The 12501-nt window shown below is 42.1% G+C and overlaps 1 protein-coding gene across 2 annotated transcripts in view; it reads right to left on the reverse strand.

Annotated features, from left to right (window-relative positions):
• Window positions 1–12501, reverse strand: part of ptprub (protein tyrosine phosphatase receptor type Ub) — a 198377-nt gene that overhangs the window by 58516 nt on the left and 127360 nt on the right. For both annotated transcript variants that reach the window (XM_034697921.1, XM_034697922.1), the window contains exon 7: window positions 9426–9719. In XM_034697921.1, the coding sequence (XP_034553812.1) occupies window positions 9426–9719 (294 nt within the window). The remainder of the gene's footprint in view (window positions 1–9425; window positions 9720–12501) is intronic.

Raw genomic sequence — 12501 nt, forward strand, 5'->3', positions numbered from 1 at the left:
GAGAAGCTGAGTGAAGCCAAGGACATCCTCAGCATCAATGGGGGCATTTATCAGTGGCCATTAATAACACCATCAATGCCTTTTTGCTAAGCAATATGCTACAAAATGTATTCTATCGCTTTATTCTTTTAATAGGCTGTGTTGAGTAATGGGCCGGGGAGGCAGGGAATGACAGCAGAGATATGGGGTACAGGGAGAGATCAGTTGAGTTTGAGGTTACTGTCCAAGGTCTCCATTTCTTAACTGACTCTCACACTCAGTGGGATTCACACTGCAGCGCAGATTAGTGCAGGGAACTTAAATAAGGCGGCTAATGCATCACTGAGCAAGGGCTAATGCACTAAAACAAGAATTATCTAAGAAAATGGATTTGTAAGGTGGTTCACGGTTGTGCAAGGACACTCTGACACCCATTTGCTGTATAAAATAATTGCATAGGCTTATAACTTTATCACTTTCTTTTTATCTAATTTCCCTCTCGTTCTGTCTAATACAATCTTCAACACATGTAACTTAACATGCTGGCATTATTAGGCACAGTAGGCCTAAGCCAGATTTCGTATGCACTTATCACCCCCTTTGTTAGAGCAATTTGTTCACAGTGAGCTTTTCTAACACCTCCAATTCCCACTGAAGGCTTTTGCACTCACCAACTTTCTCTTTTAATTTGGAGTCCGGCATCTCATGCTAGATGGAAATATGACCCAAGCATTGATCTGAGCCTCTAGACTAATGTGGCAGCAGATAAATGGGTGGGCGCAGTAATCGCAAAGTAGTAGACTGCACCAAGCAAGAAATGTTAATGTTCCATTGTTCAGTGTGACTGTTGATTGTCTTAATGGTGCAATTGATAGTCTGCACAGTCTGAGAGCTAAATAAAGAGAAGCATTTAACTGCTGAGTTGATGAAAGGGCCGCCAAAGAGGCCACAGTGTGCTCATTGTGGGTTTTTTCTCAAAGTGGACATTTGTGCCAGCCCCTTCCCCTTGCCTCGTCTTATTTGTCAGTCTGCCACGAGCACCCACCCATTCTCCTGCACCCTGTGGCGTGAAAGCTGCAGCCATCCCAACGTGGCCCGAAGCCCAGAGCACCATGTTGATCCTCGGAGATTGGAATTCAGAGTGGATGTGACAGGTTCTGGTCTATTATCGCCCCAAAAACCGTGACATCGAACAACAGCAGGACAGAGTGGAGCAGCTTAAGACTGCATGCATCTGTGGACAGGATCTGGTGCGACTTTGTCAGATGGGAAAACCTCATTTTTACAGACATGCACGCCTGTCCAAGTGCAAGCAAAAATGCAAGCAAAACACCCAAATGTGAACGTATAGAGGACTTCTGGCTCAGAATGCAAGACATGATGAATGACATGCCAAGAAAGGCAAATCACTGGTGCACCTAATGTGGCTAATTTTAGTCATGCTCCAGTGTTAACAGAACCGGAGCATCATGACTAGAGGCTTTCCAGAAGGTTCAGTGACCCAGCAGCAGGTGGAAGCCCATTAACGTAGTTCTGGGACCACCTGCAGTACAAATGCTCGCCTCTCCTCTGTGATTTACTTGAGGGGCTTCAAGCTGTGCTAATGCACCGTGCTGATAATCACAGCAATGGCTCATCAAGCACACCTGGATGGCCATCAGAGCCAGGCGGAGACCATGTTCACATTCACGGCCATTAGTTTTACAGCGCCAGCACGAGGACGGCTCGGCCCTGTGAGGAGGTGTGTGCGCACGATGTATCCGGCTAGCCAACATGTTTGTGAGGGAGGGGAACGCTCAGCATGGCCATGGAAGAGTAAGATTAGTCACAGTGAAAAGACACGGTCTCTGGGGGGGAAATTCACTTTTCTTTCAGAATCAAAATGTCCCTTCTGTTTGCTCCATAGTTATCAGCTCCCCGAAACCACGGCAACAACTCCAACCATGAAATGTATTGGTCATAAGCACAATCAGGCCAACAGCAAATGAGGGCAAGGAGGGACAGGAGGGCCAGGAGGACCGGGAGGACTCAGTGGTGGAATGTGAGGTCAAGAGAGGGAGTGTTGACCAGATGGTTTGGAGGTAGGGTCAGAGGAGCTCAAGGAACCAGGTGGTGATTAGAGTCTCCTGTCAACTTAACTTGATTTTTATGGCACCTTTCATCCAAATGCAAAGCCCAGAAGGGTTCACAAAAGGACAGACATAAATAAATAAGAACAAAAGTGACAACAGATAGAAGACTTACCAGTTAAATAAGTCAAAATAATCACCAGGGAGAAGCTGGGTAAACGACGATTGAAATTAAGACACAGGTCATACCATTACTCTGATTTAAAAGCCAGAAAAAAACAACAGGTCTTTAAAAATACAGACAACTCTTACCGTTTTGATACTCAAATGAAATGAGTCAAAAGGTATGAAAACAAAAATCATTTGTGGCACACATTAGGAACATATAAAATAAGTGACCCTGGTCATGACATGAAAGGGAATCTTTAAAGTATGAAGGAGCAAGGTCATTTCAAGCTTTCTAAAAAAGTAAAATAACTTTCAATTCAATTACAGAGACAAAACAGGTAAGGACATTTCTTCAAAGGTGAGGTCATGTGAGTCATTTGTTTAGTCTTTCTTTTTTTTATTCAAGTGGAGTATGTAATGACAGTGACACGCCCCGGTCAGACCTGTAAGAAGTGATCAGGCTGTGCAGGAATCATTGAATGCATCTGCACTGCAATAAATAAAAAATCCTCCAAACAAAAGTCACTCAGCTTTTCAGCGACCTCGAGGCAAAACCCAACACAGACACAGTAGCAAAATTAATTTCACCTATACTTCTCCTGTATTGAACTAGTACTGCATCTAAATGCCCTGTTTAACAGCTCAGCACTCACAGCTGTATTACTTATTCCACACATGGTTGAACAAGCTAATGTCACAGTGGATGAAATGTAAATACATCATTAAAGGCTGAGTTTAGCCACTTTCACAAACACCGACACCAGCTACTGTGAAAGCAATTTCCGTACACAGTTGATCCTCGCTCGCTTCACCTCTCGCACGTTCACTCGATTCATTTTTACTGTTTCTCTGTCTGGCTTTGAAAAACTATCTTCTCTCTCCCACACACACTCCCACGCAGCAGCCTTCTTTCTCTTGATATCGACTTTTTTTTAACTTCTTTATTGTGAATTTTCTGTGCCTCTTGAGTCGGGGCGGGGTGAGCGGGGACTGGTGAGGGAGGCCTGTGAGCTCAGTCATGGGGCCTGATGAATGGGGGATGTCTGTGGCTGTTGGGAGAGGAGAGTAGCTTTAATATGTCATTGGAGAGGGGGCCGGGGAGGCTCTACCGGAGCCGGGGAAGGGAGATATGTGAGGGATGGTGTGTGGCAGGAAGAGACCATTGGGCATAGGGAAGAGTGATGACCGTGGAAGACACGCAGCCACAGACCGCCTCTGGGTAACACAAAGCTCTCCATTTCATGTCACTGCTGCACATACATTGCAGATGTAGCGAGCAGTAATGACTTCCTGAATCTTTGTGTGCATCTGCATCAACACAGTGCTCTTTGATCTATATACGGGCTGTGTGTGTAGATATTTTAAAGTAAGCATTGGGTGTGACCTGCTTGTATTCTGCTCTGCTCCCATGGCGCTTTGTATCTACACTGTGACAGATAACAGTGGGGCAAAGGTATGAGCAGATGGTAGAAATTTTGTCATTTAAAAAAAGGGATTAGAATTGGGATCAGAAAATGAGTAATAATAAAATTTGCAATCTATAACATTTATTTTGACGGGGAATTCAATTTTTGGCTGCAAAAAAACGCCAAAGAGAGGCTGAGGATAGTCCAACAGAGCTGGAACAATCACCGACTGATTTAAGGGACAGAGATTTCATTAGAATCTATTTTGATAACTAGTAAAACATCTGCTGCTTCTGCGTTGTAGGATATGAGAAAGTGTTGCTTCTTTGTCAGATATGAGTGTAAGCCAAATGTCTTCTGGCTTTGAAACACTACTTCCATAAAACTAGAATTTTAAAGACGTCACACTCCCCTGTTTAACTTTATTTTAGTCCATTTTGTATTGCTTTCACACATTTAAAGCCCCTGTGAGGTTACTTTAACTGGTTGTGAAACAGATTGAAATTAAAACCAGTGGCTCTTTATGACCTGCAAACCAAACGAGACCACCAGCAACAAGACTGACAATTTTCATGCTGTCATTTAAATTCCCAAAACCACTGTTTGGGGGGTAAGTGTCAGACATGAAGAAACAGCCTTTCTTTCCATTTTCATCAACAAGTATGCACACAGAGGGACACATTTCACTGTTAGAAAGCAGGACGGCACACAACAAAAGATTAGCAAAGAGATAAGAGGTCCATATTTGCCCAAAGTGGCGGCCAATATCGGCACAACTCAAAAGAAAACAGGACCAATCTCAATGTCCTCCCTGAGCCCTGAGCCCTTCTTGACTTAATTGACGTCAGCTGGAAAGTGATTGAGGGCAGGAGGCTGTAAGGGTTCAAACTGTAGAATCGGTAATGGGACAGCACTTTGCGACTTCTCACCTGACCTGCATGACGTCACCAGCTCATCTTAGCGATATTAGGGATTTTTATTGCACAATTTTTACTTTCCTCAAATTCAAGGCGCTTAAGGGACAACTGACCGCCATCTAATCCAGGCTCTTACCGTACAGACTGCTTAACCACAACATTTAAAATATATATATGGGCTATATAACAACAAATATATAAATTATACTGTTTATACACATATATGTGAAGATGAATAGATTAAGGCTGTTTTCTATATTTATACTTACAGGCAAACTTTTTTACCTGTAAATTGCGTTGCAACTGTCATGCTTTTTTTTTACTATCGCACTTTTTTTTAATTCATGTTACAGCGTTCGTTTACCTTTCCATGCTCACGGGCTTCCCCTGGGAACCCCGTGTTTCACGTCACAATACTATGAACCCTGGGTAATTCCCTTACGCTAAGTCTGCAAAAATGCCCACTTACGGAAAGGGGGCATAAATGTCTCAAAAAGTCAGTGAGAGATCCCTCACACACTCAATGATTTGGCAGTGGGACAGCCCTAAGCCCTCACGGACTTAGAGGGAATGGGCCTCAAAGTCAGTGAGTGCTTGAGGGTGGATTGGGCCATACAGTATCTTCTGATTCAAGTTCATGTGAGGAACTTGTGGTTTGTTTCAGTTTTGGCGCCCCCTAGGAACAAAGTGGAACCTCTTATATTTTTGCTGATCAACTGTGTGAAAGTTTTTCAACAAAAAATCCTATCCTGCTGTCTTTCAACAGTCAATGTATCCCTGATCAAGAATATAAAACATAAAATATGGGGAAAAGATTGCCTTGACAGTGTGCTGTCAACCCCTTCATCTGTCTGTTTTATAAGCAGCTAAAAACTCCTCACAGGAGATTTAATTAGACAAAATATCTGCCGAAGTAATGGTACCATCTATTAGTGACTTCCTTACTAACTCCTCCTGCATATTTGTGACTTCAAAAAGATGGTGTTCGGAGCTGCAAAAATAACCTACAAGCTGTAAATCTTAAAATCACTGATAATGGAGCGATGTCTGCAAGCTAGTTGAGGCAGGTAACTAGAGCTGCACTACTTTCACATTTGCAATGCGTCATTCTAAAAATCACCTGACAAACCATCCTTCCAATTAGTCAGTCTACTTAAGCTGCAAGATTTCCAGTCTCTGCTTCTGCTTTGCTAATGCCACTGCCTCTCTGTATCAGTGCTGAGCTCAAACTTTCAGCCCCACCACCTCCCCAGCACCCACCTTCAGGCTCAGACTACAGGGACTTTTAGATATTATCTCATTACTCCTCAATTACTGTATGTAAAGTTAATCTGTGAGGAATGATGAGGGTTGGAGCCAAGACCCTAAACAGGAACAATGTCCTGCTGCTGCAATAATGTTTTGGTCGGTACACCATGAGTTGAATACATTAACATTCTTTATAATCCAATAACTGGTTTAAAATGGTCCAAATCCAAATTTTGGATTCTTATGTCTGATTTTTCCTTTACATCATTTGCGGAGAACCGTATGCTTCAGAAAGGGGGTTAGGACTTTGCCAAAGTGGGAAATTTTCCAGTGGTCTGATAAATTCTAACTTTGACTTTCTTTTTGGAAATTACAGACTTGTGACAAGTCCTCTGCCCTAAAGAGGGGAGGAACCGTCCACCTTGTTATCAGCACACAGTGCAAAAGCCAGCATTATTGATGGTATGGGGATGTATCAGTGTCCATAGCATCATTAGCTCACACATCTAGCAAGGCACCTTTAACGCTGAACAATATATAAAGGTTTTAGAGCAACATGTGCTGCCATCCAGACAATGCCTTCTTCAGGGAAGACCTTACATATTTGAGCAAGACAATGCTGAACCACATTTTACCTATACTACAAGTGCTAAACTGGCCTGCCTTCAGTCCAGACTTGCAACCCATTGAAAACATCTGGTGTTTCATGAAAGGGAAAATATAACAAAGGAGACACCAAACTATTGAGCAGACAGAATCCTATTTCAGGAAAAAATGGGAAAACATGGTGCCATTTTTGTATCTGTATCTCTTTTCACCATGATACATTTCTCCTCCACATGTTTGTAACAACAAGTTCATCAAACCAGACACCTGCTGGTCCGGTAAAGCAGCCTCTGTTCTGTCCTGCATGCATGTTTACTAGCGGTTTAAACTATATCCCTTGTCGCAACGGTCCTGGGTTCAACTCCCATCCTAGACAGCTGCGACAAGGGCTTCTCCCACTCTCTACTCCCCACACATCCTATCTCTCTTTGGCTGTCCTATAAAATAAAGGCAAAATGCCCCAAAAATATAACTCAAAAAAAAAAGAATGGGAAAACATTTCACATTCAAAACTCCAGAAACTGGTCTCCATGGTTCCCAATCATCTACAGAGGGTTGTTAAAGGAAAGGTGATGCAACACAATGGAAGAAATGCCTTTAACTGGAGGGTTTAAATGTTTTGCAAACCATCAAATTCTATTTTTATTCATATTCACAGTGTCCAGACTTTTTTTTAAAATTGGGGTTGTACCAATTTCTATTGTACATTTGATGGACCAAGAAACTAATCGATAAATCAAAAAAAGAAATCTTCAGATTAGTCTGTTTTGTTTCATGTAGTGTATGTAATTGTTATGTCTCCATTATTCTCACCTACAAATCTTTGTCCATTTATTATGCATGCCGTATGAAATTTCCCTCCTCTTCATAAGATACCAGAGTAACATGCTCTCGGCTAACAACTGCAGTCAACCAGCTGTTATCTTTTATTTAACTGTCAAACCAATGCTGCCACGCTTGCAGCGAAAAAAAAGTCTCCTCAGCTCCAGAGTTCAGAGCCGCCACTGATAGCAAGTGTGCCTTCTCTTATGAGATAAGTGAATGCAGAGACTGAGTCAAAACGTGTCTATCAGCTGCTCTCTGATTGAATTTTAGCAGATTATCGTGGCAGATGATGGCTCATAATTTCAGACTCTCTGAAGTTTCGGTATTGGCTTTTGGGCATCTTGACTTTTAACTATTGAGCTTTCATGTGATTAATTAATTAAGTCCAAGGCGAAGTATCTTCAGGTGTTATTTTAATCTAGATTCATTTTATTAACAGAGGAAAATGTGAAAATGAAAGTGCAGTTACTTGGCAAAGGGTGCAGTGAAGGTTATGCTGCCCCATGAATCTTGTTTATGCTGAACAGATAGGAGTTTTATCCAGGGCTCTGTGCCGCTGTGTCACCTTAACAGTCCACATTGTAATTCTCTTGAGCATCACACATTGCATAACGGGTCCTTTCAGAGCAAATGTCTTTGCCCAAACAAAAAAACCCCAGTGGGAAAATAATAAATAGACGGTTACTGCCTCTTATCTCTACAGCCATTATGACCAATACCAGAACACCATGGAAACGATGCAAGTGATAAGGTAAACAATAATCTATGATTCAGCTTAAAACAAACAGCATATGGATAAAAGCTGTGTGGTGGGCGGTGTGTTTTGAGCTTAACGCAGCAGCAGCCACTGGACGGTGAAAAACAGATAGTAGTAGCGCCTTTATGTTCCGAGTCAGGCGTTAAAAAATGGCTCTGTTGTATGAATAAATGTTTAGATAAAAGGGAGAGACATAATAATAAAATAACACTTCTGATATATAATTCTATACTAATGTTTTCCAACTTTTCTGACAGTCTCTTTTGTCTTGTGAAATTAATGATACTTTTGTCTATCGTGGTCTCCAAAAACTCAATAAAAACCTAATCTACTGATTTAACTATGGAAAATCATAGTAAATACACTGTATATAAAACAAGGAGGTACCCTCTTGATTTCAAGAAGCCAATGCAGAAATGTCTTAGACATAGGCTGTTTTTGAAACAGCCTGCTACATACTACCTACTAATGTAGTAGGCAGTAGGTATTGCCTACTACATACTGCGTATGAATGTAGTATGTAGTCTGACTGTTCTGTTCGATCTGTGTTGCAGGATGCTGGGCCAGACGTCACTGAAATTCCGGTTTCAGAATGCGGAAGTAAACAACGGCCAAGCTGATAGAGAAACTGCTTCTTTAGCATCACTAAACATTATAAAAGTTAGGAAGTGGTTTATATGGAATTTAATAATTTTCACTGCACATCAAAACGGACTTCCCCCCGTCAAAATAAGAAGAGGAAAGAAAAAGCAGAACGTTAACGCTGTGCATTATGGGAAACAGTACGCGAGGCAGACTGGTCCGATGCATACTGTGAAATTTTCCCAAATCAGTAGACATCCGGGGAGTTTTGGCATACTGCAGATTTTGCTCTTCTTCACATACTACTTACTACATACTGAATTTTGGCCAAATCAATACATACTGCTAGTATAGTAGGCAGTTTCTAAAACAGCCACACATTTCTGCTAATGTACAGCAGGTGGCAACTTAAGTGGTGTGCAAACTGAAGTCTGATTGTATCAAACCAGTGAAATAAATTACCATATTTCCTCCTTGACAATTTTTGAAACAAGTTTATTGTTTTAAGTTTCAGGTCTTCTTCAATGTAGCATGACTTTTGCTTAAAACACTGCTGTGTTATTTTAAGTATACTTGATAATAAGTAGACTATGCTTGAATGTGTTGCAATGTTGTGTGATTGACAGGACACTATGATGTTTACTTGTCAACTGGGACAAAGGGGTAAGAAGGGCGTCTATTCTTTCATCTAAAAATATAGTCCTATCCGGTCCGAAACGACCCATTGGTTCACAAAGCAGTTTGTGACTCTACTGTGACATCTCGCATTTTTTACCAATGTGCTGGAAGACCATGCCTGCCACAACAATACTGTGTTTTGATAGCCAAAAAGGTTGGAAATATCTGCATCAGATGGTTAATCTCTCACCTGCACACTTGGTCCTGCTCACAAGAGGGGGTCCAGGTGGTCCAGTTCCTCCCTCACCAGGCCGAGTCAGCAGCACGCTGATGTGGTACTCCGTGTCTGGATCCAGGTGCCACAGCTTATAGGTGACCATGTTGACTCCATGCACCTCTGACCAGGGAGACTGGCTGGCGCGGTACTCAATCTCTTTCCTAATAATGGGGCCATCTCCCAGGATAGAGTTGGTGTTGAGCTGGATGATCAGGTAAGTGGAGCCGGCACGCAGCAGCTGGGGCGGCGCGATGGGGGATGGAGGTACTGTGAGAGAGGAAATGGAAAGCAGTGTTTTTGTTTTTCTCCTTGCACAAAGGGTTTGCTGACAGGCCCGTGGCACTGCTGCACACACTTGGTAGGTAAGGTTGTGGTGTTAATTTTTATTAATTAGCTGTATCCAAACAGATTACATTAAAGCCCAATGGGTCTTAAATGAGTCCCTAGAGAGTGCAGGATGTGAGCAGGTCAAACTGTGTTCAAATAGCAGATTAGTCAGGGCTATTAAGAAGGCATTTCAAGCCTTGCATACATTTCACCACAGCAGTGAGTAAAGAAACATCTGTGCGTGCAGCACACTAAATGTGTATGATCTTTGTAACTGAAGGATTACTTGCTGTACATCTTCCTATTTAAGTGAGTGTGCTGTCCTCAGAGCCGGCCACCAATGATGAAAGAGCAGACTCTGCATCACTCCCAGTAAAGATTGTCAAACCAAAGATTAATTCCAGAGCCCATCGTTCAAATGTCACTCACTGGCAGATCCAAGCGACTGAACAATTACACGGGCAGCAGTGTGGGGAGGGAAGGGAATGCAAAAGAAACGAGGACAAAGCATGAGAAAAGATCAGAGTTAGATCTGTGGCTGTGACTAATCCTTCATTCCCACAGAGGCGCCTCTATCTTTTGTGGTCCTCCTCTCTGCAGGCTTTCAACTTAACCAGCACCTCACCTCTACTCTGCAGAGCTTCCTTTCGCCTTGACTTAGCCTGAAACAGCTCATCATCCGCATCCATAATGAGAGACCAAATATAGGTTAGAGAGGGGCCAAATATAAAACTCTCTTATTTTTTTCTCGTCATTAAATGTGTTTATTTACAATGTATTTTTATCAGTAATCTATGACTTGCCTATTTCTTTGTTTCCCTCTGCATGCAGTTATTCTCAAACTAAACATTGCTCTCAGAGCTACTTTCTGTTTAATTAAGGATTTCTCTGTACTGAGATTTATGCTTAAACAGGCTGCAAATAACTGAAAACACATCTTCAAATATGCTCAGGATCACAATATAACAACCACGGGGCCACAACAAAAGCTAGAGGCATACAATACCTCAAGGAGAAAGATGGAAATGTTTAATTCATTAATTGGACATATTGCTGTCCTCTATGGGCGATAAGGGGCTTCATCATGATTCCTGCATGGAATCTACGGTCTTGAAATGAGTGGATCCAACTCATTAAGGGGATGATTAGGCTCTTCTCTGTGGTGCAGTAGGGGGAGAGAGGGATTTATGGAAGTCTCGTTAAGGACTCGTTCTGCGCTCCTGTGAAATAGATTATGGAGCTACAGCCAGCTGACTTGAACATGACTTACAGCCGGTCATCATATCGACTGGAGGGCCTTAATCTGCCAAAAATAACATCTTTGTCCTCGTTATAAAAAAAGAATCAAAGCAACAACCATGCAGATGAAATAATACTTATTTTCTGACAGTGTGTGCGCCCTAAATGGGATTTCATGGCCTTCTATGAGCGCATTTACTGACTCTTCATTTACTGGCAACTGCTGGCGAGTGGGTTTAGTGATATTTTGGCAAAAGGGGATCCATTTTGAACTGTGGCAATTGGCCTGTATCACAACACTAAACCAAAGCCATGCTTCATATAAATTTAAAGAGATTTATTTCATGCTTAAACATAAACAGACTATGAGTAAAAACAGCCATGCAAGAGGCTCTGTGAGGCTGTCACAGGCACAGCAGAGTCCTGTCATCAGCATGCTAATGCTGACACTCAGCAGGTATATTGTTTACTATGTTCATCATCTAGTTTTAGCATGACATAATGTTTATGTTTACCTGTTTTATATGACTGATTTATATACATAAAAGAGGTTTACTTTCTTTGACAATCAACACTCTGAGTCAACAGTCATGCTAGAAATTAAAGAAAAGGCAACAGCAATACACGTTGCTCGGTTGGGGTTCTAACAGGCAGAGTAAAATGCTATTATTAGCATACCACCACTGATGCTAACTACATAAAATGCCTATTATTTTCAACCTATAAGTTGAAATCTTGTGAGGTTTAACAATAAAATAAACCAATGTCCTTATTATTAGGCATTTACTAATAGCAGGTTATTGTTAGCATTAATGCTGTCAGCGCCAAAGCGCCAACTGTGATGTGATTAAAGCTGGGGTTGGTAGTCAGATTAGATACACTTTTTGTTATACTGGTTAAAATGATCTTTATGTCCCGATGGCAATCAATATGATGTGTTCCTAAAAAAGAGTGAAAAAAAGCTGCGATCTACAGCCGGAGTAAACCTGGGAAAACACCAACCAATCACCGACTTTAGGGTCCAATTTATGAAACCAATCAAATCCTGTCTTGCCGTTCTGCCCGCCTCCTTCGCGTACATTTCCCCGGCATGCACTCCGAGTCCCCTGCCTCTGCTTCCCCTGCCTCTATTTACTGCCCCTCTCGCTCGACCTCGGGCCTGTCCCCTCTGACCCGAGGTGCTTTGCTCAGGACTGTAGTCCGGATCAGAGTCTAAAAGGCTCTCACCACAGGGGCTCTGACAAGCAAAAAAACCAATTACATTTAGTAAGTCCTACAGAAATGTATATGTATTGTAGCGTCCGTCCGGACGCTGTAGGGATGACGAGCCGATTCGTGAACACGTTGAGCTTTAATAACCGGTCACTGTCGGCCGTGATCACGCCAACCAACAAAACAACAATCAATGTTTGAATAAATTAGACGGAGTCCTGAGGAAATGCTACATTCAAATTCATGCTAGTTTTCCGTGACTACCAACCTT

Source organism: Notolabrus celidotus, chromosome 12, assembly GCF_009762535.1.
Source record: "Notolabrus celidotus isolate fNotCel1 chromosome 12, fNotCel1.pri, whole genome shotgun sequence".
Lineage (NCBI taxonomy): Eukaryota > Metazoa > Chordata > Actinopteri > Labriformes > Labridae > Notolabrus > Notolabrus celidotus.